Here is a 26806-nt window from a genome sequence, read left to right as displayed (position 1 = left end):
CACCTGCCAGTTCCAGGGCCCTTTCCTCGTGTACGGTCAGTGGCCTCTCATCAGCGGGCCCTCCTCCAGTCCTCACAGGGGGGGGCAGGGGTAAAAGGCAACAGTGTTAGGCAGGTATATGAATGCACGCCATCGGTTGCGTGTGCATTGCAGAGGTTAAGGTTAGGGCTGGATTCAATTGGGGATATGGGGGATATGGGGGAGGGGGATATGGGGGAGGGGGGTATGGGGGATGGGGGATATGGGGAGGGGGGATATGGGGGGATATGGGGGAGGGGCGATATGGGGGATATGGGGGAGGCGGGATATGGGGGAGGGGGGATATGGGGGAGGGGGGATATGGGGGATATGGGGAGGGGGATATGGGGGAGGGGGGGATATGGGGGAGGGGGGATATGGTGGAGGGGGGATATGGGGGAGGGGGGATATGGGGAGGGGGTATATGGGGGATATGGGGAGGGGGATATGGGGAGGGGGGATATGGGGGATATGGGGGAAGGGGGATATGGGGGAGGGGGGATATGGGGGATATGGGGGAGGGGGGATATGGGGGAGGGGGGATATGGGGGATATGGGGGAGGGGGGATATGGGGGATATGGAGGCGGGGGGGATATGGGGGAGGGGGGATATGGGGGAGGGGGGATATGGGGGAGGGGGGATATGGGGGCTATGGGGAGGGGGAATATGGGGGAGGGGGGATATGGGGTATATGGGGAGGGGGGATATTGGGGAGTAGGGATATGGGGGAGGGGGGATATGGGGGAGGGGGATATGGGGGAGGGGGGATATGGGGGATATGGGAGAGGGGGGATATGGGGGAGGGGGCGATATGGGGAGGGGGGATATGGGGAGGGGTGATATGGGGGAGGGGGGATATGGGGGATATGGGGAGGGGGGGATATGGTGGATATGGGGGGGGGGATATGGGGGAGGGGGTGATATGGGGGATATGGGGGAGGGGGGATATGGGGAGGCTCACCCTGCCTGCTCTGACGAGGTCGTTCACCTTCTTGTGGCACTGGTGCTTGTCCGTGGTGTCAGGGCCACAGCGGTGACGGCCTCTGCCACTTCCCTCCACAGATGCCGTCTGTGGCGTGGGGCAACTCTGCGGCCGTGCCCGGGATACAGGGCGTCCCTCCTCTGCTCCACTGCGTCCAGGAGCGCCTCCACATCGCGTGACTCGTACCTCGGGGCTGAGCGACGGCCAGTCATCCAGTCGGGTGTTGTGGTCGGGTGTTGCGGTCGGGTGGGGGGAGCAGCGCGGCCTTATGAGCCGTCACGCCGTGCAGCGCGCATGACGCTGCACGGCGTGAACCACTGCGCAAGCGCGGATCCCGTTACGTCGCTGCTAGGCCACTTCGGGCCGGAGACTATCGACCCATTTTTCCGACGTGACGCAAGTCGGATTTGCGCCGTTTTGTGCGCCGATCGGCGGACTTTCCGCCGATAACGGAGAATTTCGCCCCATATTTTTTTACCGCAGCGACTGAATTGACTTGAGAAAATCGCGATGCATTTTTCAAAGGTAGTACAGCAAGTTTGGTACGAATGCAAGGAGCGTTCGCCCAGATCTGGCAATGCATTCAAGTGATTGCTGCTTTCACTGTCATTTCATTTTCAGCTTTTATTTATTGCTGCAGCTTAAACAAACGTCACGTTTAACCATTAAAATCCGTTACCGCCCCCCCCCCCCCCCTTAAGGCCTCACTCTTGCCATCGGCAATTTAAAACTCGAGCACGAGGTGGCGCGATTTCTCCGCGCACTCTCCTGGAGGCTGTATCGTCAGCATTGAAAACAGCAGTTTTCAACTTTTTTTGTTAAAAGGCCGTTTGCCATCACATTACTGATGTATCTTTACAATTGTATTGCACCTGGCAAGACCCGGGCCGGGGAGAGGAGAGAAGCGCAAGAAAAAAAAACCTCAAGTGTCAATGTAGGAGGGCAACAGGGCTCAGTTTAATTGACTTGCATTGGAGATGGTTTCAGATACACAAGTACCAAAATACCCCAAAGTTTGCTATAATTGGACAGGCTGACAGTCTGGTTTAGTCTATAGACGGCCGCTGAAACTCTACACAGTGAGCACTGCCCCAAACTAGAAGGACTGAAGATGATCAAGAGATGAAGGATTTAATGATTGAGGAAGAAAGAGGCTGGAGAAGTGGTTCATTTCTCAAGCTTATTGCCTGTGGACTTTACACTGTGTTTAGCAGGATTTCATTCTTCAGCAGAGCTTCAAATTGATGCAGATTGCGGGTTTTTTTCATCTTTGGAAAAAACTTGGGATTGGTGGAACTGTCACTTTAAAAACCTCACGTTCCCTTTGGCTCTTTGCTTAGTTTAATACATTACTTTTGTTTTAAATCTCATGGTCATCAGGACTTGATCTTGGAAGTCCATTTTAAGAAGAGTAAACTTTATTGCAGGTAAGAATCTAATTTGAAACCAATATAATCATCATCTTTGCTCCCTGAGATTGAAAGGTATTCATTTTATGGTAGCTGCTTACGGGTTGGTAGAATGCCGAGTTTAAATGCTAATTCTAATGTTTAGTGCAAAACATTAATTAGTTGTCTGCGTGCATATTTAAAGAATTATACCATGGCGTTTGTTTAACCTTTTATGTCAAAATAAGTGCATTCACCATCAGCTCAGTTGCCATGTCCCATCTGATGTTATGTTGAATTTTACATATGTTTGAGAACTAAACATTATATCAATTTGGGAGCATTATTTTGAGTTATTTGGGACATACAAAGTGAACTATAGGCAATTGAATGCTGGCAGGAAGTTTTGAGGGCAAACATTTGTTTTATTCCTTTCCAATCCTTGGCTTACATTCAAACTCCAGGATACTTGGCATCTGCTGCCTCCTGCCAGATCTCTTGGCAAATGTTGCCTGATCTATTATAAAGACCAGTGCCTTGTTGCCAAAATGACTTAGCCAGCTTTTAGGTATAATCTCTCGGTGTGTTCACAGGTTTGATACTTGCTATTAAAGGCAGTTTTCTCCTGCTTTGGGCACCCAGTTGTCATTACCAGAGACAGAGATAAAACATACAAATGTGCCCTCTAACTTAGAAGGAGTGCCTCTTCCCACATCGGAATGATATTTCTATTACCAAACCAGCTTTCTTTGGTGATCTATCTAAACACCGAGTGATGTGTCGGTTCTTGTGTCCGAGGGAATGGCTTTCATCCTAGAAACAAAGAAAATAGGAGCAGGATTAGGACATTTGGCCCATTGAGTGTGCGCTACCATTCAACCCGATCATGGTTGATGCTCTATCTCAACTCCACACTCCCATGCTTTCCCCACATCCCTTTGTGCCTCTAACGCCGAGAAGGGGGCTTTACCAAAGCCTGTGTATCCAGCCACTAGGGGATACCATCCAACTGTCCCTGTCCACCAATTCCTTGTTTTCCCATTCTTATTATCAAATCCTTCTTAAATAGACCTGGAGGAGGGCGAAGAAGGATGGGTGAGTAAATTTGCAGATGACACTAAAGTCAGTGGAGTTGTGGACAGTGCGGAAGGATGTTACAAGTTACAGAGGGACATAGATAAGCTGCAGCGCTGGGCTGAGAGGTGGCAAATGGAGTTTAATGCAGAAAAGTGTGAGGTGATTCATTTTGGAAGGAATAACAGGAAGACAGAGTACTGGGCTAATGGTAAGATTCTTGGCAGTGTGGATGAGCAGAGAGATCTCGGTGTCCATGTACATAGGTCCCTGAGAGTTGCCACCCAGGTTGAGAGGGTTGTTAAGAAGGCGTACGGTGTGTTAGCTTTTATTGGTAGAGGGATTGATTTTCGGAGCCATGAGGTCATGTTGCAGCTGTACAAAACTCTGGTGCGGCCGCATTTGGAGTATTGCGTGCAATTCTGGTCGCCGCATTATAGGAAGGATGTGGAAGCATTGGAAAGGGTGCAGAGGAGATTTACCAGAATGTTGCCTGGTATGGAGGGAAGATCTTATGAGGAAAGGCTGAGGGACTTGAGGCTGTTTTCGTTAGAGAGAGGAAGATTAAGAGGGGACTTAATTGAGGCATATAAAATGATCAGAGGATTGGATAGGGTGGACAGTGAGAGCATTTTTCCTCGGATGGTGATGTCTAGCACGAGGGGACATAGCTTTAAATTGAGGGGAGATAGATATAGGACAGATGTCAGTCGTAGGTTCTTTACTCAGAGAGTAGTAAGGACATGGAATGCCCTGCCTGCAACAGTAGTGGACTCGCCAACACTAAGGGCATTCAAATGGTCATTGGATAGACATATGGACGATAAGGGAATAGTGTAGATGGGCTTTAGAGTGGTCTCACAGTTCGGCGCAACATCGAGGGCCGAAGGGCCTGTACTGCGCTGTAATGTTCTATGTTCTATGTTCTGTGGTGGAGAATTCCACAGGCTCCCCACCCTCAGACTGAAGACGTTTCTCCTCATCTCAGCCTCAATGACCTACCCCGTATCCTGAGACTGTGACCCCCTTGTTCCAGACCCCCCAGCCAAAGGAAACAACATCTCTGTATCCAGTCAGTCCAGCCTTGTCAGAATGTTTTACATTTCAATGAGATCCCCTCTCATTCTCCTACATTCAAATGAATATGTGCCAAGTCGACCCAATGTCTCCGCATATCGTAATCCTGCCATCCCAGGGCTCAATCTGGTGACTATCTAAAGCCCTATCTAACAGCAGGTCTTGCATTAGAGGGTAAATTCTTCCACATTTATCTCTATCCAATGCCACAGATAAATTTCATGTTTTGCGATGGTGGCAGTGTCCTTTTGCACTGTTTCAGAGTGGCTACAGTGTAACTATGTGACGCCATTGTGACATCTGATACTTGGGACATAGATTTAAGTCCCATGCTATTTAAAGCTAATAATAATATGGATATCATGCAGAGGACTTTCCAAGTCGTTGAAAATCTCACTTGGCGTCAGAAGCCAGTGGATTGTTCATTGTTTTTGCTTCAGGGCGTTGCCTTCCTAAGCTCAGTATGAAGGTTAGTAGTATGTCTGCTACACATTCACATCACTGTTACACTAATGTCATTTATTAAAATTAACCTGTCTCTTTAGTCTGCCTGACTACAACTATCACCAGCAAGAAGGGGACTTTACCAAAGCTTGTATGTCCAGCCACTAGAGGATACTGTGGAACACCCAACTGTCCCTGTCCAGCAATTCCTTCTTTTCCCATTCTTATCAGCAACCCTGTAGATAATTACCACTGGTTATTCTTGGTGCCTTGTGATATCAGTAGCAGAATCTGTAACTTTGTCCCAGATCTTAGATGATAGCACTTTGGAACCAACATTGAAACAGTGTACCAAATGGGCCCTACACTGGAATTAAATTGTAATGAATTCTAAAGAGCCTAACCTGAGTAAACAGACTGTTTCAATCCCATGACGTACATATGATTTCTTGGGAAATGCTTTGGGCATCAGTCTGTATTCACAGAGTGAAAAATGAGCAGGATGAGGTTGATATAATAAGCCCAAAGTATCTGGTACTCAAGTCAAATCTACTATTTCTTTAGCTAAATCTAGGCACTATCTAGTGACTGCTAGCAGAGCTAAACCATGAGTAGGGATCAAGATCTGACCTTGTTCTGACTCCCATGGCGGACTAGCTAGTCTGCTCTCAATATCTCAGTTTACATTCATAGGGGAAGTACTGAATGGGTGTCACTAGGAGATCATACCACAGCAAATCTCCCCTTCAAAAATAAGTTAAAATTGGATGAACAATCAAATCATAGAATCAAACTACATAGATATATAGGACCATTGGAACAGCAGTCAGTTATTCGACCTTACCTCTACAAGCCATTCAGTGAGATCACGGTTGATCGGCAACCTAACTCTACACTACCCACTGTTGCCCCATATCACTTAATACCTTTGGACAACAAAATCTATCAATCTCAAATTGATCTTACATCAACTACTGTTTCTGGAAGAGAGTTTCAAAGTCCTACCACCCTCATTGACATGATGTCCTTCATCCTAGAAACATTGAAAATAGTAGGTTGTTCAGCCCTTCAAGCCTGCTCCGCCATTCAGTAGGATCATGACTGATCCTCTACCTCAATACTATACTCCCATGCTCTCCCCAAACCCCTTCATGCCTTTAGAGGCTAGAAATCAATCTATTTCCTTCTTTAATATATTCAGTGACTTGGCCTCCACAGACGTCTGTGGGAGAGAATTCCACAGGTTCACCACCCTCTGAGTGACATGGGTAGGCTAACAAAATGGGTAGTCAAGTGACAGATAGAATTTAAAAAAGAGAATTGTGAGGTTATGTTTTTTGGCAGAAGGGATAGGGAGTGACAACATAGACTTAATGATATATTGATGGAGTGGTTCAAAAGCATTAGCGATCTTGGGCTTCATAAAAAAAAAGATATTGAGCAGGGTTCTCCGGCTCCCAACCGCGTGTCTCCCAGTGCAAGGAGCCGCTGGCGGCAGGATTCTCTGCGCCCACTGCTGTCAATGGAAATTCTCATTGAAGCCACCCTAGGCCGCCAGGAAACCCACCGGCGGGGACGCGCTGCCAGCGGGACCAGTGTATCCCACCACCAGTGAACGTCTGGAGAATTCGGGCCATTGAGTACAAAAGCAGGGAAATTATGCTGAACTTTTATAAAGCTCTGGTTAAGGCACAGCAAGGGAGTTGTGTCCAGTTCTGGCACCACACTTTAGGAAAGATGTGAGGCTCCTTGAAATGGTGCAGAGGAGATTTACAAAGATGGTTTGATGGATGGGGGATTTTAGATAGAATGTTAGGCTAGGGAAGTGGATATTGTTCTCTTTGGTGCATGGAGATTTGGAGGAGATTTGGGAGAGATGTATAAGATTATGCCAGGCTTGGGTGAGGGAGACAAGGAAAATGTTCCCATTAGCTGATAGTACAAGAACTGTAGACCCCGTCTGTGAAATAAATGACTCTATGATTTTATGTTTCTATTAATATTGCAGTCATTTTTAGCTTACAGTCTCCATGAGACTATTTTCAGATGTATGTAGTCACTATCTCAGCAGTAGCTGAAATAGAACAAATTTATTATACCCTTCCAAAAGGACAGTGAATTTGAAGTGAATGAAGTTGGTTTCTCTGAAGGATCTCATCAAATTTTCTATGATGCAACAAGAATTGGTTAACATAAGTTACCCTTCAGCCTGCTGTTTCTTTGCACATGCTCTTGGCATGTTAACATCTCATTAAAGGGATTTTTGTTGAACAAACTAGTTAAAAATAAACTTTGTCATAGCATATAATCAGTGTATCTGTCTGCTTTCCATTATGGCTACTGAGTAGGTTCACTGCCTACTTTTATTTTTGAAACCACATTAATCATTTGGAAATCTTTGAGTGCTGCCTTCTCTGTTTAATTTGGCAGTCCACTTTAGTGCCAAAGTGGCAACAGGCCAGTGGCTGAATTCTAATAGCTACATTTAAGATGGTAAAGGGATTCAATCGGACCAACGTGAAGAAATTCTGAAGAGAAATCCAGAAGTAAGGTGGCGTAATCTTACCACTACAGTTCGGCCATTTAGAGCTGAAAGCAGGTGGCACTTTCACTTGAATGGGTGGTAATCTAGGCTTAGTCGTACAACTCTTACATTCAAAACCTGACCATAGAATTTGAGCATATGAGCTTGGCTGATGCGCCAGTACTGAAAGAGTGCTGCACTGACAAAGGTGTCATCTTTCAGATCAGACATCAATCAAAAGACCTGTCTGTTCTTTCAGTCAGATGTAAAAGATCCAATGACACTATTCGAAGAAGAACAGTCTAAACCGTGGAGTAGATTTTTCATCTTCACCACAAGGGTGCGAATCATCACCTGGCATGTGTACACAAAGAATAATCTGGCAAGGAGCTTTGCTACCACTGGATTTTCCTTCCATTTAAAGGTGCTAAAAGCACAAAGTTACCATGTTGATACTATGAGCGGTGTGCACCCTCGAGTATTCACCAAAGTCTTTCCATGGATACATCTTGACTGTATTAACAAGGAGCACAACTTTTGTGACCTGCTAAATATAATTTTGTACCGTCAATCATGGCCTTTTGGGTAGTATCAGGAGACAACAACCTTGCTGCTTTTCCACCATGTAAACCACAGGCACTGATCCTCATGTTCCCTCCACTTTCACAGCTAAGATCAACTGATCTGGGGTTTTCCCAGTTCATTTTGCTCACATGCCGTACATTTTATGAGCTATGCAGAAGGCCAGTTGTGGTCTTATTAACAATTCAGATGAGAGAAATTGGAATACGTTTGGTATCTGGAACCTTGAAAAAAATGAACCAGTTTGCTTTGGGATCAAAAAAATAAACCAGATTAATGGCAAGCCAGCCAGCATTCCACAAAGGGAAACGATAATTCTACCTTTTGTCATTCTTCCTGCTGTACCTATCCAGACATCTGCCATTTGCAATTTTAAAAATATATATAATTTTTTAAAATTCATTTACGGGATGTGGATGTATCTAGTTAGGCCAGCATTTATTGTCCATCCTGGTTGCCCTTTTCTGAAAAGAAGGTTGAGAGGGAGCATCATTTTAGGTCCTTAAGGATCATACAATCACAGGATAATTACTGACAAAAAAGACCATTCATCCCATTTTAGTTTCCCCTTCATGAAGGATCCTACATTCACCTCATTGTAGCATACTTTTGTTCCTTAAATGTTTTTACCTCGATCATCTCCACCTGGCAATCTTAATTCCATATGTTGATCACTCTTTCGCCAAGATGGATCCCTAACTCCCCCACACAACTCATATCCTGCATGTCCACACCCACAAAACCATAGCCACTCATCCCCCCCCCCCATGCTAACCTATGTTTCTTTACCCACCTCCCATCGCCTCTGCGCTGGCTTCCAAAAAATCACCTGCTGAGGCCCACTCCGCTGCCCTATCCCCATAACACCACCTGCACATTTCTGGGCACTAAGGGACAGTTGAGCATGGCCAACCCACCCATTCTGCAAATCTTTGGACTGTGGGAGGAAACATGAGCACCTGGAGGAAACCCAGGCAGACACAAGAAGAACGTGCTAACTCCACACCAACAGTCACCCGAGGCCAGAATTGAACCCGGGCTACTGGCACTCTGAGGCAGCAGTGCTAATCACTGTGCTGCCCTTGTTTTATTGAGCATCCAGTGGCGAACGGGTCTGGATCTTACTGGGAGAGGGCATGATGGCACCTGATAGGATGCTAGGATAGTAGTAGAGGATAGAAACAATGTTGACTGAGAATGACAAGAGATTGACTTTCAATTGTGCCACTGGGAAATGAATAAACATTTTGAGGCTTTATTCCAAGGTAAAGGAAGTAATCGTGCAAAATTTGTCCTCAGGATATTAAGTGGGAGAGTCCATATTAGGTAGATTATTAAATTGTAAGTGAGGGAATGGTTTAATCGACTAAATAGCTTCTTCTTGCTGCAGATTTTCCCATATTGTTATGTATCCACCCATGTAATTGCTTGTGAATTAGGCCGACAAGTTGTCAGTCTGTTGGACCATCAATTCAATCGTACAGACGTTTCATACTCTAACATTTTGGACTTCGATTTCAACTGATTTGGGGTAAAATAAGCATTAATAGTTACTGTCTCAACTCTGCTAGTAAAAACCAGCACCCAAATTATCCTGCAGTAATAGCACCATTCCTATCACAGTCAATGTGGTCAATTGGGGAATTTAACATGTGTTCTATTTTCCACCCAAACCTCACCCAAATTATCACCATCGCTATTTAAATCTTAGTGTAAGCTCCAGAGCAATATCCCAGTGAAGTATCACAGATTGAGGAGACCATTCTGTTTGCCACAGCTGAAGGTTGGTTATACTTAATCTATGTATTAATTATAGCTGCATGGTGCTCTGGAGACATTGACATGACTTTAACTGACTTGTTTAGTTTGCTCTGCAGAAAGTACAGTTGTGGAAGGTGGATGTAAATTTTTGAATCGGAATACCTCTATTCTTAAATTTTGTAGGGGATGAAAGAAGGAAAGAAATACTTGCATTTATACAGTGACTTTCATGACCAGTAGACAGCTCAAAGTGATTTACAGCAGATGAACTACTTTTGAAATGTCATTACTTCTGTAACATAGAAGTGGCAATAAACAACTTGCTCTTAGCGAACACCTATAAAGAGCAATGTGACCAGATAATATTGCTTTGTGATTGAGGGATAAATATTATCTAAGACTTTTAAAAATTCTTTCAGGAGATGTGGCCATCGCTGTCGAGGCCAGCATTTATTGCTCGTCCCTGATTGCCCTTGAGAAGATGGTGGTGAGCCACCTTCTTAAATTGTTGCAATCCATGTGGTGTAGGTACACCTGCAATGCTGTTAGGGAGGGAGTTCCAGTATTTTGATCCAGCTACAGTGATGGAACAGCGATACAGATCCAAGTGGGGATGTTAAATGGCTTGGAGGCAAAGTTGCATGTTGTGGTGTCGCCATGCATCTACTACCCTTGTGTTTCTAGGTGGGGAATATTGCAGGTTTGGAAGTTGCTGTCAAAGGAGATTTAGTGAGTTGCTGCAATGTATCTTATACCATCTACAGGGTACCATCTCCACGATACAGTGCAATTGCTTTTGTGTTGGAGGCAAAGGGAGTGAATGTTTAACATAGAGGATGAAGTGCCAATCAAATGGATTGCTTTGCCATGGAAGATGTCAAGCTTCTTGAGTATTGTTGGAGCTGCATTCATTCAGGCAAGTGGAAAGTATTCCGTCACACTCCTGACTTGTGTCTTGTAGATGCTGAACATGCTTTGGGGAGATAGGAAGCGAGTTACTTGCTGCAGCATTTCCTGACTTTGACCTGTTCTAGGTAGCTGCAATATTTATATGGCTTGTCCAGCTCAGTTTCTGGTCAATGGTAACCCCCAAGGTGTCGATAGTGGGAAATGCAGTGTTGGTAGTGCTGTTGAATATCAAGGAGTGATCATGAGACTCTGTCTTGTCATAGGTGGGCATTGCCTGGCCCATTCCTCTTTGAAATAGTGTAATGGGATCTTTTACATCCATTTGAGTGCATCTTGGTTTAAAATCTCATCTGAGAGACGGCACCTCTGGCAGTGCAGCATTCTCTCAGCAATGTGCTGGCAGCCTTCAATTCTGTGCTCATATCCTGCAGCTAGACTTGAAACCAGAATTTTCTGAGCTGCAGGTAAGAGTGCCACCAACTGTGTCACAACTGAACACAGAAAATGAGGGATGAAACAGGAACTCACTCACCAGGTTTCCAGACTAAAATGGACTTCTTTTTTAGACTTAACTCAGGAGATTACACTTCTCCCCTTCTCAGGAAAATTGCGGAGACATGTTATCTCCTGGTTCAGGATCTTCATCTTATTCCGAACTGGTTCAACTTCCTTCCAGACAGCATCTGATGATAATTAGATAGGCAGTGGTTCATCATGGTATAAAGCAAATTTACTAATGCTTCTCTCAGGCAGTCCATACATTTCATTTCTATATGGAACGAAAGAAGCAAAGATGATCAATTCTATAGGCTGATTTCCTGTGGGTGCATGGAACAACTAATGGAACGCCCTCTATGAGAACCCACTCAAGTCCCTGAACAAGAAAATGTTTCATTCTATTCAGGTAATGCCAATCACTTTATATCCACCAACCAGGTGGATGTTTTCATCATATGACATAGTTATATAATCAGTTAGCTGACTGATGAAAAGGGTTAAGATTAGGGTGAACAACGGCAGCACAGTGGATAGCACTGCTGTCTCACGACGCCGAGGCCCCAGGTTCAGTCCCGGCTCTGGGTCACTGTCCGTGTGGAGTTTGCACATTCTCCCCGTGTTTGCGTGGGTTTCGCCCCCACAACCCAAAGATATGTAGGATAGGTGAATTGGCCATGCTAAATTGCCCCTTAATTGGAAAAAAAGATGAATTGGGTTCTCTAAATTTATTTTTAAAAAGATTAGGGTGAACAACCATTTGCAGTCATGATTCCTGCAAGGATTCCACTGATTGAGGACCAACAGATCTCATGGGAGACATGTCAGTACAAAAACGTGTCATCGGTCAGATTGAAGATTTGTTTTATTGGCTAAATCAATCTTGTATGGGACTGACAATGATGATGATGAAGACTGGAACAAGGTGGTCTACATTACCACAGTTTAAAAAGTCTGTGCAGGAAACAGAGAATGTGGAACAGCACAGCCAAGAGAGAAAAGAGGACAAAGCTAGTATCCGATACCTTTGATGAATTAATGTTGACACAGCAGATTAAGTAATTTGCAGATAAAGTCATCTGCAAACCAACACTTCACCTGTCATGAAAGCCATTACAAAAGTCCCTCTTGTTAACAATTCTGTGATTTGGGCAGCACGGTGGCACAGTGGTTAGCAATGCTGTCTCACGGCGGCAGGGACCAAGGTCAATTCTGACCTTGGGTGACTGTTTAGCGTTTGCACGTTCTCCCCGTGTCTGTGTGGGTTTCGTCTGGGTGCTCCGATTTCCTCCCACAGTCCAAAATGTGCAGTTTAGGTGGATTGCCCATGATAAATTGCCCCTTAGTGTCCAACGGTCAGGTGAGATTACAGGCATACGATGGGGGGTGGGCCTGGATGGGGTCCTCTATAGGAGCGTGCAGACTTGATAGGTCAAATGGCCTCCTTCTGCACTGTAGGCATTCTATGTATTTACTTCACAAGACAAATTTATTTCAATTAGCATAACACAACTTACAAGGATCCAGAGAAATGAATTCAAAACTCTTTGTGGTCAAGTTACATTAACAAAATTATATTCATCCAAAGAGGTTAAGCAATCCGCAGAAATGGTGATGTATTTCCATATTAGGATGCTGTGAGATTTGAAGGGGAACTTGAGGCAGTTAGCGTTCCAATACACTTTTTGCTTTTGTTCCTCTAGATGGGAGAGGTCCTGGGTTTGATGAGTTGCTGTCTGTATCTTCAAAATAGTGCATAGTGCAGGTACTGAGCGCCAATAGTGGAAGGAGTAAATGTTTAAACAGTCGATGGGGTGCCACTAAAGTGGGCTGCTTTGTCTTGGATGATGTTGGGTTTCTTGAGTGCTGTTGGAGCTACACTCATCCATAGAAGTAGAGGGTATTCCATCACGTTCCTGACTTGCACTATGTAGATGGGGGATATATGCTTTGGAAAGTCAGAAAGTGAGTTACCTGTTAAGCTCCAATGGTAACTCTGTAATAAAAATTAGGAAGCAGTTCTTGATTTCTTTGACTCCAAGTTTATTGTGTTCAGAAATCACTTCTCCAGCAACACCACAGTGCCATCTGTATCCCCATTATATTTGGCGCAATCTATTAAATAGTAAATGCAGTCCATTAAACAACAAGCACAGCCTATTAAACAATTAAAACCCCAATTCTAGCTTAAATATTAGGAGCTTTAACTCATTCCTAAAATTACTCATGGTGGAATCTCCATACCTTTGACCTACTCTTGTAGTTGCAGTATTTATATGGTTGGTCCAGTTATATTTCTGGCAAATGGATGCATATGATGGGGGAATTAATGATGGTCATGTCATTGAATATCAAGGGGAGATAGTTCAGATGCTCTCTTGTTGGAGATGGTCATTGTCTGCCACTTAAATGGCTCAACTATTACTTATTATTTGCCAGCCCAAGCTCGACTGTTGTCCAGGTCTTACTGCAGCATGTGGGCATGGACTGCTTCAGTATCTGAGGAGTTGAAAATGTTACTGAAAACTATGTAATTATCAGCCCCACTTCTGACCTGATGCTCAAGGGAAGATCAGTTCGACGTAGGAGAATCACCGTATCCCTTGGGTTACATGTCACTAATGTGTAACCATTGCCACTGGATTACACATCCCTGAAATGTGTCACACCTTTGATGAACTGCTGCCTGGGACTGAGAAGATTGGCCTTCATCCAACAAAATATTTCCCTTCCCCTGATTGGCATTGACTTAAATTTTGTTAAGGCTCCTTATTCCCACTAAAATTCACAGCCTTGATGTCATGGGCAGTCACACACACCTTACCTCTGGAACTCAGTTTTGTTGTTCATGTTTGGATCAAGGCTAGAATGAGGTCTGTTACTGAGTGGCCCTGGTGGGATCTGTTTTCAGATTAAAATCCCAAGCAAAAGGATGAAAACTATCTCCATTACCTGCATGCAAGTTCGATGTCCCAGTCTTATGCGTTGGTCTGATTTGAGGAATCTACATTGTCCTTCCGATGGAAAGCAGCCACGTGTAACTTTAACACTTCAAGGGAGAAAGGAGACTGGACAGAGAAAAAAAAATCTAATTACACTTTAGATTTACAGATTCAAATAACCTATGCACGAACACATGTAATTATGATTTACACAAGTTCAATAATGTTACAGGGTCAGCCAAGACCATTTCAATCATCTGGCAAGATTTCTATTTGTTGAATAGAATGTTGGGAGCAATTTATGAGTTAACTATTAATCTCTTTCTATTTTACCACAGGGTTTAATGTCCTAACATTGCTTCTCAGTGATAAAGAATGGTCCTTCGAGCTATGTCTCGATTTTCATTTATCATCATAATTCTCTCGTTATGGGCTGGAGACCGAGCAAATGCAGAGAGAGCAGGTATGGTGCTTGTTTGATTGTTGAAAGTACAACTGATCAGATAGGATTTTGTTTTAAATCCCTGTTCTGAGAGAAACACTGCTTCGTTGTCCACAAAGTTGTAGAACTCACAACACATAAAATCTCCATTTTACTCAAATACGAGTGTGATTTAGAATTTGGTTCCTTTGTTCAGCCCAACATTGTTATATTCTGAATTTTCAAATGCTTGTCTAATTCCATTTGCAATGTAGCTCTGACTTGGAAGGCACTTAAGACAATTGAATCAGTGCAAAAAGTCATCTAAATTCTCACTTTGCGGGCAGCATGGTGCTGCAGTTGTTGGCATTGCTGCCTCACGGCGCCGAGGTCCCAGGTTCGATCCCGGCTCTGGGTCACTGTCCCTGTGGAGTTTGCACATTATCCCCGTGTTTGCATGGGTTTCGCCCCCACAACCCAAGGATGTGCAAGGTGGGTGGATTGGCCATGCTAAATTGCCCCTTAATTAGAAAAAATGAGTTGGATACTCTAAATTTATAAAAGAAAACTTCTCACTTTGCTCTGAATCTGGGCCCATTTGTTAACATTCCAATCTTCGTTCTCACTGATCTTCCTGCCCAGTAATACTGCTGAGGGAATAATTTCACCAACCACCTTACCATTGCACTTGCTCTAACAATTAGGCTGGCAGGTCTTAGGAAAACAAAGGTAGCTTTAAGGGATTTGTATTGGTAAGCATTAGAAATATGGTGGGCGGGATTCTCTCAGCCCTGGGCTGGGCCGGAGAATCCCCGAGTGGAGAATCGGCGGCATTGGCGCCGGCGTGGTTGGCGCGACGCCGGTCGCAGGCCGCTCTATGCGGCCGGCCCACCGATTCTCGGGCCGGGATGGGCCGAACTGCCGTCGTGAAAACGCTGAGTCCTGCCGGCAACGTCCACACCTGCTCTCAGCCAGCGGGAAATCAGCGTGGAAAGGTCGGGTGGCAGCCTGTGGGGGGGGGGGGGGGGAGGGGGGGGGGGGGAGGTGGGCTCCGACCCCGGGGAGGGACTCCGATGCGGCCTGGCCCGCGATCGGGGCCCACCGATCGGCGGGCCAGCCTCTCTGGCTGGGGGACTCATTTCATATGCGCCGGTCCCTGTCGTCCTGCACCATGTTGCATTGGGGCCAGCGCGTTGAAGGAAGTCACTGCACATGCACGTCTTGGCGTCACTGCGCATGTACGGATCCTGCGGCACAGAGTTCACGCCGGGATCGGCAGCTGGAGCAGCGTGAACCACTCCAGTGCCATGCTGGACCCCTGTAGGGGCCAGAATTAGTCCTGGGAGCAGCCCGTTCACGCCGTCGTAAAACCCGATGGCTTTTATGACGGCGTGGACACTCTGCCGCAGGATGAGAGAATGGTCATTGATCGTGCATCAATTGAAAAAGCTAGATTTAAAAGGATGGAGCTCCGAATCAAGCCGGAGTGTCTGCAACTCAGCCCCCACGTGGCGAACTCACCCGGTATGTTTCTAATTGGATACCGCCGTACCCATTTTCTAGCAGCAGGATTCTCCGAACCGGCAGCAGACCTCAGAGGCAAATCAAACATTTGATGCCATTTTAATAACAGTCCGGAATCGAGACTTAAAGCAATTGCGAACAGTTTGTACAGCAGTCAAGAGAAATAAATCCTAAACCGGGTGAGACATAGCCAAAGAGATATAGAACATACAGTGCAGAAGGAGGCCATTCGGCCCATCGAGTCTGCACCGACCCACTGAAGCCCTCACTTCCACCCTATCCCCATAACCCAATAACCCCTCTGTGGTAGTCTGTGTAGAGGTATTATGGTACCTGGTAATGCTGGAACACCATTGGTAGATATTGTATATTCCTATTGGTCAAGCTGCATGGTAGCTCCGCCCTACTAGGCGGTGTATAAGACCCCGTGCCACCCCAGCAGACTTCATTCTGTATCTGAGCTGCTGGGGGAAACATCCAGCTTATTAAAGCCTTCAGTTGGACTACAACCTTGCTTCAGTGGTCATTGAACGTGCATCAATTGAATAAGCTAGATTTAAAAGGATGGAGCTCCCAATCAAGCCGGAGTGTCTGCAATTCAGCCCCCACGTGGCGAACTCAGCGGCAATCTTCAATCACTGGCTGGCGTGTTTTAAAGGATATCTCGGAACCGCCGAAAACACACCCACGGGAGAACAGAAAATGCAAGTCCTGCACTCGAGGATGTGCCCGGAAATTTACACCCTCATCGAGGACGCGGAAAAATTCGATGGAGCACTAGAGCTGCTAAAAGGGCATTATATTTGCCCGGTAAACCAGGTCTACGCCCGACATCTGCTCGCAACGAGGCGACAAATCCCTGGGGAATCGCTGGAAGAATTCTACCGCGCGCTCCTGGTGTTGGGGAGAAACTGCAGCTGCCGCACGTTTCGGTGCATGACCACACAGAACTCTTTCATGCTTTCATGGCAGGTATGCTGTCCTCCCAAATCCACCAGCGATTGCTGGAAAAAATCACCCTCGGCCTCAAGGAGGCACGGGCCCTTGCAGGCTCCCTGGATGTGGCCTCCAGAAGCGCCCACGCTTACGTCCCCAACCGCGCGACAGCCCCCTGGGCAGCGTGGAGCCCCTCCGCAGCCGACCCTGAGACATCCCCCATCCCCCCACAAGCTTGTGCTGCAAGGCGGCCGGGCAGCCCCGAGGGGCCCCGCTGCTACTTTTGCGGGCAGGCCAAGCACCCCTACCAGCGCTGCCCGGCCCGCGCATCTACCTGCAAGATACGGTAAAAAGGGCTACTTTGTGGTGGTATGCCAGGCCCGTGCGGTCGCCGCGGTCTCCGGCAGCAAATGCAGACCGCCACCACAAACCTCTCCACGGTCCCCATGCGGCCAGCGGGCGCTGCCATCTTCTTACTCCAGGGCCACGTGTGGACCCCGGGCACCGCCATCTTGTCCCGCGGACGCCACGTTCGATGGATGGGCCCCGCCATTTTGTGCACCCCCTGCCATGTGTGACCAATGGGAGCCGCCATCTTGGATGAACTCACAGGACACAGCTCGGCTGACCACACACCGTCTGAAGAGAACACTCAACTGCTGAGATTAGCCTCGGTGACCCTGGATCAGTCCCGGCCTCGAACACTCTCAACTGCTACAACAACAGTACTAATCAACCGGCACGAGACGTCCTGCTTAATCGACTCTGGGAGCACGGAGAGCTTCATACACCCCGACACAGTAAGGCGCTGTTCTCTCCTCGTCCACCCCATTAATCAAAAAATCTCTCTGGCCTCCAGTTCCCACTCAGTAGAGATAAAGGAGTTTTGTGTAGCAAACCTCCTTTTGAACACCATTGGTAGATATTGTATGTTCCTATTGGTCAAGCTGTATGTAGCTCCGCCCTGCTAGGCAGGGTATAAGAGCACGTGCCGCCCCAGCAGTCTTCATTCTGTACCTGAGCTGCTGGGGGAAACATCTAGCTTATTAAAGCCTGCAGTTGGACTACAACCTCGCTTCAGTGGTCATTTATTGTCCATCACCCTCCTCACCTTTTTGGTCACTAAAGGCAATTTATCATGGCCAATCCACCTAACCGGCACACCTTTGGATTGTGGGAGGAAACCGGAGCACCCGGAGGAAACCACGCAGACATGGGGAGAATGTGCAGACTCCACACAGACAGTGATCCAGCGGGGAATCGAACCTGGGACCCTGGCGCTGTGAAGCCACAGTGCTAACCACTGTGCTACCGTGCTGCCCATGGTGGTACAAAATCCTGGATTGGATTCACTGTCAAAAGTGGAGCAGAATCTTTGTTTAAAAGATTCATTTGGGAAACCTTTGGATTTCGGAATGCAAACATCTAATGGAAATTATTATTGTGAAAGAAGGTTTTAAAGCAGCTTTATGGGAGTGGAGTTTGGAAACTCTCACGGAACAATAACCTGGGGGATGCTGAAGAGAAATCCACAGACTCTAACTTGGGTTCTGAAATGAGTATGTGTATTTACCACAGCCAATCTGTGTATTAAAAGGACTTTTGTAGCTTAAGAAGTATTTTGTATGGAGAATTATTGTATCATAATCCAAATTTTTCATGTTATTCTTGTAGCGGTCCTGTGGCTCTGTTCCTCCATGTTTTTTATTAAAAAAGTAAAAGTTACAGTCTTCTGAGCCAGGGTTCATTCTGGGATCTTCCCAACCAGTTATAACACCAAATGGGTTCATAACAAAAGCACAATGGACCTGTGAGTTGGACTCTGTATGTAGTCACAATTTGTTATTGTGCCTATCTGTAGTGTGGGCGGCACGATAGCATGGTGGTTAGCACTACTGTCTCACAGCGCTAGGGACTCGGGTTCAATTCCGGCCTTGTGTGGCTGTCTGTGTGCAGTTTGCACTTTCACCCCATGTGCATGGGTTTCCTCCGGGGGGCGTGGGTTTCCTCCCACATATCAAAGATGTGCAGGTTAGGTGGATTGGCCATGCTCAAATGCTGCTTAGTGTCCAAAGATGTGCGGGTTGGGTAGGGTTACAGGGTTGCAGAGATAGGTACCTTTTCAAAGGGTCAGTGCAGACTCGATGGGCCAAATGACCTCCTCCTGCACTGTAGGGATTCTATGATTAAGTATCTGCAGTTAAGCAGTGCTGCTTTTGGCACTTTGCTTCTGTAAAGTCGGAGATTGAGAACTACAACTGACGCAATTTCGCCACAAATCAAATTTATTGTCAAAGACTTACATTTGAAAACAATATAGAATGATTTAAACCAGTCACCCCCTAGTTGGTGAGGGGCCATCTTGATGAAGGTTTTTAAGTCTGACTATACACTTTTCTTTGTTATTTCATGGGATGTGGACATTGTAGGCAAGGCCAATTTTAGTTGCCAATCCTTAATTGCCCTTGCATTATCAAGCCAGAATCAGAGGGCAGTTAACATAGAAAATAGGAGCAGGTGGGAGCCATTTGGCCCTTCGAGCTTTCTCTGCCATTCAGTATGATCACAGCTGATCATCCAACTCAATAGGCTAATCCTGCTTTCCCCCGTATCATCTGATGCCCTACGTCCCAAGTGCTTTATCTAACTGCTTCTTGTTTTGGCCTCAACTACTTCCTGTGGTAACGAATTCCACAGGCTCACCACTCTCTGGGTGAAAATATTTCTCCTCGTCTCTGTCCTAAATGGTCTACTCCTTATACTCTGGTTCTGGGCACCCTACCATCGGGAACATTCTTCTTACAGCTACCCTCTCTCGGCCTGTTAGAATGGTATTGGTTTCTATGAGGTCCCCTCTCATTCTGATGAACTCCAGCGAATACAATTGTCATGTGAGGGTACCTTTAAGACATGCATGTTTAAGCTCGAACAGTATCTCTGGCAGCAGTGCACCCCTCCCCGATGAACTCAATGCATTCTATGCTCAGTTCGAGCAGGTAACCAACAATCTGCTGGCGAGTGCCCCAGCAGCCCATAATTCACCTATATCCACCATCACAGCTTCCAAAGTCAGATTGGCCTTCCTGAAAGTGAACCCTTGGAAGGCGACGGGCCCGGACGGGATCCCTGGTCGTGCACTCAGAGCCTGCGCGGACTAGCTGGCAGAGGTATTCGCGGACATCTTTAACCTGTCCCTACTCCACTCCGAGGTCCCCATCTGCTTCAAGAAGACCACCATCATACCGGTACCAAAGAAGAACCAGGCAACGTGCCTCAATGACTACCGTCCAGTGGCCCTGACTTCAGTCGTAATGAAGTGCTTTGAGAGGCTGATCATGAAGCGCATCTCCTCCATACTCCCAGAATGCCTTGATCCACTGCAATTCGCATACCGCTGAGCCGGTCCACATCAGACGCCATTTCCCTGGCTCTACACTCATTCCTAGAGCATCTCAAAAACAAGGACTCCTACATCAGACTCCTATTTATTGACTACAGCTCCGCCTTCAACACCATAATCCCAGCCAAGCTCATATCAAAGTTCCAAAACCTAGGACTTGGTTCCCCGCTCTGCAACTGGATCCTCGATTTTCTGACCAACAGACCACAATCAGTAAGAATGAACAACAACATCTCCTCCACAATAGTCCTCAACATCGGGGCCCCGCAAGGTTGCGTACTTAGCCCCCTACTCTACTCCCTGTACACACACGACTGCGTGGCAAAACTTGGTCCCAACTCCATCTACAAGTTTGCTGACGATATGACCATAGTGGGCCGGATTTCGAATAACGACGAGTCAGAATACAGGCGGGAGATAGAGAACCTAGTGGAGTGGTGTAGCGACAACAATCTCTCCCTCAATCCCAGCAAAACTAAAGAGCTGGTCATTGACTTCAGGAAGCAAAGTACTGTACACACCTCTGTCAGCATCAACAGGGCCGAGGTGGAGATGGTCAGCAGTTTCAAATTCCTAGGGGTGCACATCTCCAAAAATCTGCCCTGGTCCATCCACGTCGACGCTATCACCAAGAAAGCACAACAGCGCCTATACTTCCTCAGGAAACTAAGGAAATTCGGCATGTCCACATTAACCCTTACCAACTTTTACAGATGCACCATAGAAAGCATCCTATTGGGCTGCATCACAGCCTGGTGTGGCAACTGCTCGGCCCAGGACCACAAGAAACTACAGAGAGTCGTGAACACCGCCCAGTCCATCACATGAACCTGCCTCCCATCTATTGACTCCATCTACACCTCCCGCTGCCTGGGGAAAGCGGGCAGCATAATCAAAGATCCCTCCAACCCGGCTTACTCACTCTTCCAACTTCGTCCATCGGGCAGGAGATACAGAAGTCTGAGAACACGCATGAACAGACTCAAAAACAGCTGCTTCCCCACTGTCACCAGACTCCTAAATGACCCTCTTATGGACTGACCTCATTAACACTACACCCTGTATGCTTCATCCGATGCCGGTGCTTATGTAGTTACATTGTATATGTTGTGTTGCCGTATTATGTACTTTCTTTTATTCCCTTTTCTTCCCATGTATTTAATGATCTGTTGAGCTGCTCGCAGAAAAATACTTTTCACTGTATCTCGGTACACGTGACAATAAACAAATCCAAATCCAAATCCCATGTACCTTTCAGAAAACAGTGATATCAGAGAGTGGGTGGGGCTGAGCTCAGGTCAGCCATTTTGCAGTTTGGTTTTGCAGTTTGATAAGTGCCTGGCTGCATTTGCTGAGAGCAGCTAAAAAGTGCCTGGCTGGTTTTGCTGAGAGCAGTTTAAAAGTAGAAAGCCAGTTTGAGACAGCAGCTTGAGAAGTTCTGGTTTGCTGTGATCTGCTTCAAGGGAGAAAGACAGGTTTGAGAAAGCAGCTTGGATGTGTCTGTGTGATTCCAGAGAGCTGCAGGAAGAAAGCAAGGTGTTGGAGCTGATGTCAACCAAGCTAATAGATCTCTGCCATTCTACAGAAAATATATATATCCTTTAACCTGCTGTGATACTGTTTAGACTTAACTAAAGGTGTTAAGTCTCTTGGAAGTTTGAAGGAACATTTTAAGGAGTTATTTACTGTGCAATATTTTCTGAGTTATCTTTGAAGTAAGGGGTGTTCAGTGATCCAATGTTTATTTCAGATGTTAAGTTGAGTTCATGGAATAAACAGTGTTTTGTGTTTAAAAACCCACGTGTCCATAATTGTAATCCCACACCTAGGGAAAGCCGTGTGCCAAGAAAAGCAACAAATCCATTAAAGGGAGAGGTTGGTTGAACTCCCTGATACATTTTGGGGTTCTGAAACCGCCTCGCCCATAACACAATCCTAACTGACTCAATCTCTCCTCATATGCCAGTCCCACTAACGCAGGAATCAGTCTGGTAAACCTTTTCTGCACTCCCTCTATAGCAAGAACATCCTTACTCAGATAATGAGATGAAAACTGCACACAATATTCCATGTGTGGCCTCACCAAAGTCCTGTATAATTGCAGCAAGACATCCCTACTCCTGTACTCAAATCCTCTCGCAATGAAGGCCAGCGTACCTTTTGCCTCTTTATCGCCTTCTGTATCTGCATGTTTACCTTCAGTGACTTGTCTACCAGGACACCCCAGGTCACATTGCACATACTTCTCTCCTAATTTACAGCCATTCAGATAATAGTCTGCCTTCTTGTTTTTGCTACCAAAGTGGATAACCTCACATTTATCCAAATAATACTGCATTTGCCATTCAGTTGCCCACTCACTCAACTTGCCCATATTACACTGAAGGATCTCTGCATCCTCCTCACAGCTACCATCCCATCCAACATCTGCAAATTTAGAGATATTACATTTTGTTCCCTTATCTAAATCATTAATATACATTGTGAATACAATATATAAAGAGTCAACCACAGTGTTCTGGGTCTGGATTCACATGTCGGCCAGACCAGGTGAGAACAGCAGATTTTCTTCTCCAAAGGGCATGAATAAACCAGATGAGTTTTCACAATTGTTTCATGGTCACCATTACTGGGACGAGTATTCAATTCCATATTATTATTAAAACTCAGATCCCCAGAGAATTTGTCTGGGCCACTGGATTACTAGGCCGGAGACATGACCACCACATCACCATTTATCTTTGGATGCATCGCAACTACTGTCATGCTCAGTCCCTCTGAGTGAGCCACTCGATTGGCAGTCTCTGCTTGGTTTCTGGAGTGCGCAGTAACAAGTTCCAAAAAGTTCAGTTCATTTGGGCAGCAAAGTTAAACAAATCTTGAAACACATTCTTACACTACACTGTTGGGAAACATGTCAGTAAATTCCCATTTAAGCTGTAGTTTAAGATCCACAGTAGCAGATGATTTATCACTTCTGATAGATGAATTGCGATTTCAGGTGCTACTCAAGTTCATAATTCATCTATAATGCAAATGTTATCGATCACCCTTGGCTCAATGGTAGCACCATTGCTTGAGTCAGAAATTCATGGATTCAAAATCCCACTCTAGAGATTGGAGCACATAATCTCGGCTGGCACTTTAGTATCATGCGGAGGGAGTGCTGCATTGTCAGAAATGCCATCTTTTGAATGAGATGTGAAACCAAGACCCTATCTGCCCTCTCAGGTAGATGTTAGCAAGCCCACGTCACTACAAAAGGAAGAGCACCTCTGTCCTAGTCAAAATATATCCCTAGTCAACAACACCAAAACAGGCCATTAGCTCATCTCTGTGCACAGGGCCTCACTGTGCACAAATTGATCTTCATTTTTCCTACATTACAACAGTGACTATATTTCAAAAATATCATTAGCTGTAAAAAAGAAAACTTTGGGACAATTCTGGGGGACATTGTATAAATGCAAGTTCTTTATTTCTTATTTCTTAAATTAGGTTAAACTCATAAATGTGGTTGGGTACAGTGTTTGTGGTTCACTGCTTGTTCCCACACCGGTTCCAAAACCAGAGATCGGAATTTGGCCCAATAGCTTGTAAAGTAATACATTTTGGAAGTTAAAAATAGGAAAGAGGAATGTACCATAAATAGCTTGAATTTAAATGAAGTAGAGGAACACAGAGACCTCTGTGTGCAGATACAGAGATCATTAAAGGTAGCAGCCACGGCCATAAAAAGGAAAAATGGTTTTCTTGTTTTTTCTTATCTAGAACTTTGGAACATAAAAGCAAGGAGATAATATTGAACTTGTACAAGGTCTTAATTAAGCTGCTGATGAAGACTGGGCCGCAATTCTCCAACTGTTGGGATTCCCTATTTCCGCCAGCAGTGCACCCCCACCCTTGGGTTTCCCGGTAGCGTGGGGTGGGTTCAATGGAAACAACACTGACAAGCGGCGCGAGTGTAGAATCCCGCGACCAGCGAACGGCGCGCCACTGAGAAACACGCGGCTGGGGGACCGGAGGATCTACCGGCTGTTTACGCTGGTGGGATTTTGCGGTCCCACGATGGTGCACGGATTTCCCGGCGACGAGGGGTGCAGTCACCGGGAAATCCCGCTGGTGGGCCACCTCCGCCACCGGGAAACACAACGCAGCGGGTTGGTCAGGAAATCCCGCCCATTAGCACAGATAACAATAGAATTATGAAGAACATTTTCCAAGTTGCAGATTTTTTTTCACCGGTGTGGAGAAGGTGAAGGTTAATTTGATAAGAAAGGTAATACATTATAGTTTGGGTGGAATCTTATCAGCTGCATAGAAGTATCTTTGGCTGGTTAGGTGAGGGGGGCGGGGTGGGTTGAGTTGGGAAGTTATAGAAAGCTGCGCATTGAGGACAGCACGGTGGTACAGTGGTTAGCACTGCTGCCTCACAGCACCAGGGGCCCAGGTTCGATTCCAACGTTGGGTGACTGTCTGTGCTGGGGTTGCATACTGTTTCTGCGTCTGCTTGGGTTTCCTCTGGGTGCTCCAGTTTCCTCCCATCGTCCAAAGGTGGATTTGGCATGCTAAATTTTCTCTTTGTTTCCAAAGATGTGAAGATAAGGCGAGATTATGTGGATAGGGCGGGGGGAGTGGGCCTAGGCAAAGTGCTCTTTCAGATGGTTGGTGCAGACCCGATGTGCTGAATGGCCACTTTCTGCACTATCGATTCTATGGAGTCATCTACCTAATGTGATCCTGTCTCTGAGTGGTTTTGCCAGAGATGGGAGTCAAAACCTGTTCTAGCTGCTGCCTTTGTTACGCCTAAACTCTGTGTACCCGAACAGGCACCGGAATGTGGCGACTAGTGGCTTTTCACAGTAACTTCATTGCAATGTAAGCCTACTTGTAACAATAAAGATTATTATTATTATTCTTAAACTCAACTATTCTAATATTTTCCTTACCAGCCTGAAAACTTCCAGCCTCTATAATTTTGAGCACAACCAAAACTCTGATGTTCATTTTTCACTCACTGCAACTCCCACCAGCCCTGTGCTCACCAGTTCTGATGTCTCTTGCTTTGGCTCTCTCCATGCCTGGGAGTTGGTCGAAGGTAATGCCAATCAAATCGATTGTGCCAAACAACCACTGGGCTGCCAGTCCATAGAATGCTGTAGTGCATAATTCTGCCCATTGGGTCTGCACCGACCCTCCACTAAGGCACACTTCCCAGTTCTATGCCACTTAACCCAATAACACCACCTAACCTGTACATCTTTGGATACTAAGGGGCATCTAGCATGGCCAATCCACCTAATATGAACATCTTTTTTGGACAGTAAAGGACAATTTAGCATGGCCAATCCACCTTACCTGCACATCTTTGGACTGTGGGTGGAAACTGGAGCACCCAAAGGAAATCTACACAGGAGAACATAAAACTCCAAATAGACGGAATCGAGCCTGGTTCCCTCGTGCTATGAGGCAGCAGTTCTAACCACTATTCCACCGTATCAGGACAGTTATTTGAGCCAGAGATAGGGGTGGTTTGAATACATGCTGGAATTCTCTGAAATTGTTCTGGCCTTTGTCTGACAAGGATAAAAAATATAAATGTCTTGTTCATCTCAATTTGTGAGGATATTTTGAGTCACCTGGGCCGGGTTTCTCCGGTAACCGGCGGGCAGGCCGTACCGGTGCCAAAGAGTGCCGTGAACCACTCCGGCATCGGGCCGCCCGAAAGGTGGGGAATCCTGCTCACCTTCAGGGGCTAGGCCGGCACTGGAGTGATTGGCGGCACGCCAACCGGCACCAAAGGCCTCCGCCGGCCGGCGCGAATTGGCGTAGAGCAGGAGCGCCAGCGTGTTCCCAGAATTGCTGGCGAGATTCCTGCGCATGCGCAGGGGCTTTCTCCGCGCCAGCCATGGTGGAACTTTACAGCGGCCGGCGCGGAGGGAAAGAGTGCCCCCACGGCAGAGGCCTGCCCGCAGACTGGTGGGCCCCGATCGCGGGCCAGGCCACCGTGGGGCCCCTCCCCGGGGCCAGATCCCCCCACGCCAGCCAGCCCCCCCCCCCCCCCCCCCCCCCCCGAGGAGTCCGCAGGCTGTCCGCAGAGCCAGGTCGTGCTGGTAAGAACCTTGTGTAATTTACGGCGGCGGGACAGGCCGAAAACAGGCGGCCGCTCGGCCCATCGCGGAGCAGAGAATCGCCGGGGCGGGGCGCTACGAACGGCCCCCGACTGGCGCGACGCGATTCCCGTCCCAGCCAAAAAAACGGCGCCGGAGAATTCGGCAGACAGCGTTGGGGCGATGGGGTGCGATTCACGCCGCCCCCCAGCAATCGT

The 26806-nt window shown here is 46.6% G+C and overlaps 1 protein-coding gene across 2 annotated transcripts in view; it reads left to right on the top strand.

The window, feature by feature from the left end:
* The first annotated feature begins 1904 nt into the window (after positions 1 to 1904).
* The window catches only part of col22a1 (collagen, type XXII, alpha 1), a 481125-nt gene continuing 456223 nt past the window's right edge, over positions 1905 to 26806 (top strand). The window contains exons 1-2 of one of the 2 annotated variants that reach the window (XM_072468265.1): positions 1905 to 2428; positions 14536 to 14660. In XM_072468265.1, the coding sequence (XP_072324366.1) occupies positions 14573 to 14660 (88 nt within the window). In that variant the 5' untranslated portion in view covers positions 1905 to 2428; positions 14536 to 14572. The remainder of the gene's footprint in view (positions 2429 to 14535; positions 14661 to 26806) is intronic. The other variant, XM_072468266.1, reaches the window with a different exon arrangement.

The sequence above is a fragment of the Scyliorhinus torazame genome, chromosome 11 (genome assembly GCF_047496885.1).
Source record: "Scyliorhinus torazame isolate Kashiwa2021f chromosome 11, sScyTor2.1, whole genome shotgun sequence".
NCBI classification, from domain to species: Eukaryota; Metazoa; Chordata; class Chondrichthyes; order Carcharhiniformes; family Scyliorhinidae; genus Scyliorhinus; species Scyliorhinus torazame.
The sequence above is the reverse complement of the archived record's forward strand: the minus strand, read 5'-3'. Positions and strand labels throughout refer to the sequence as shown.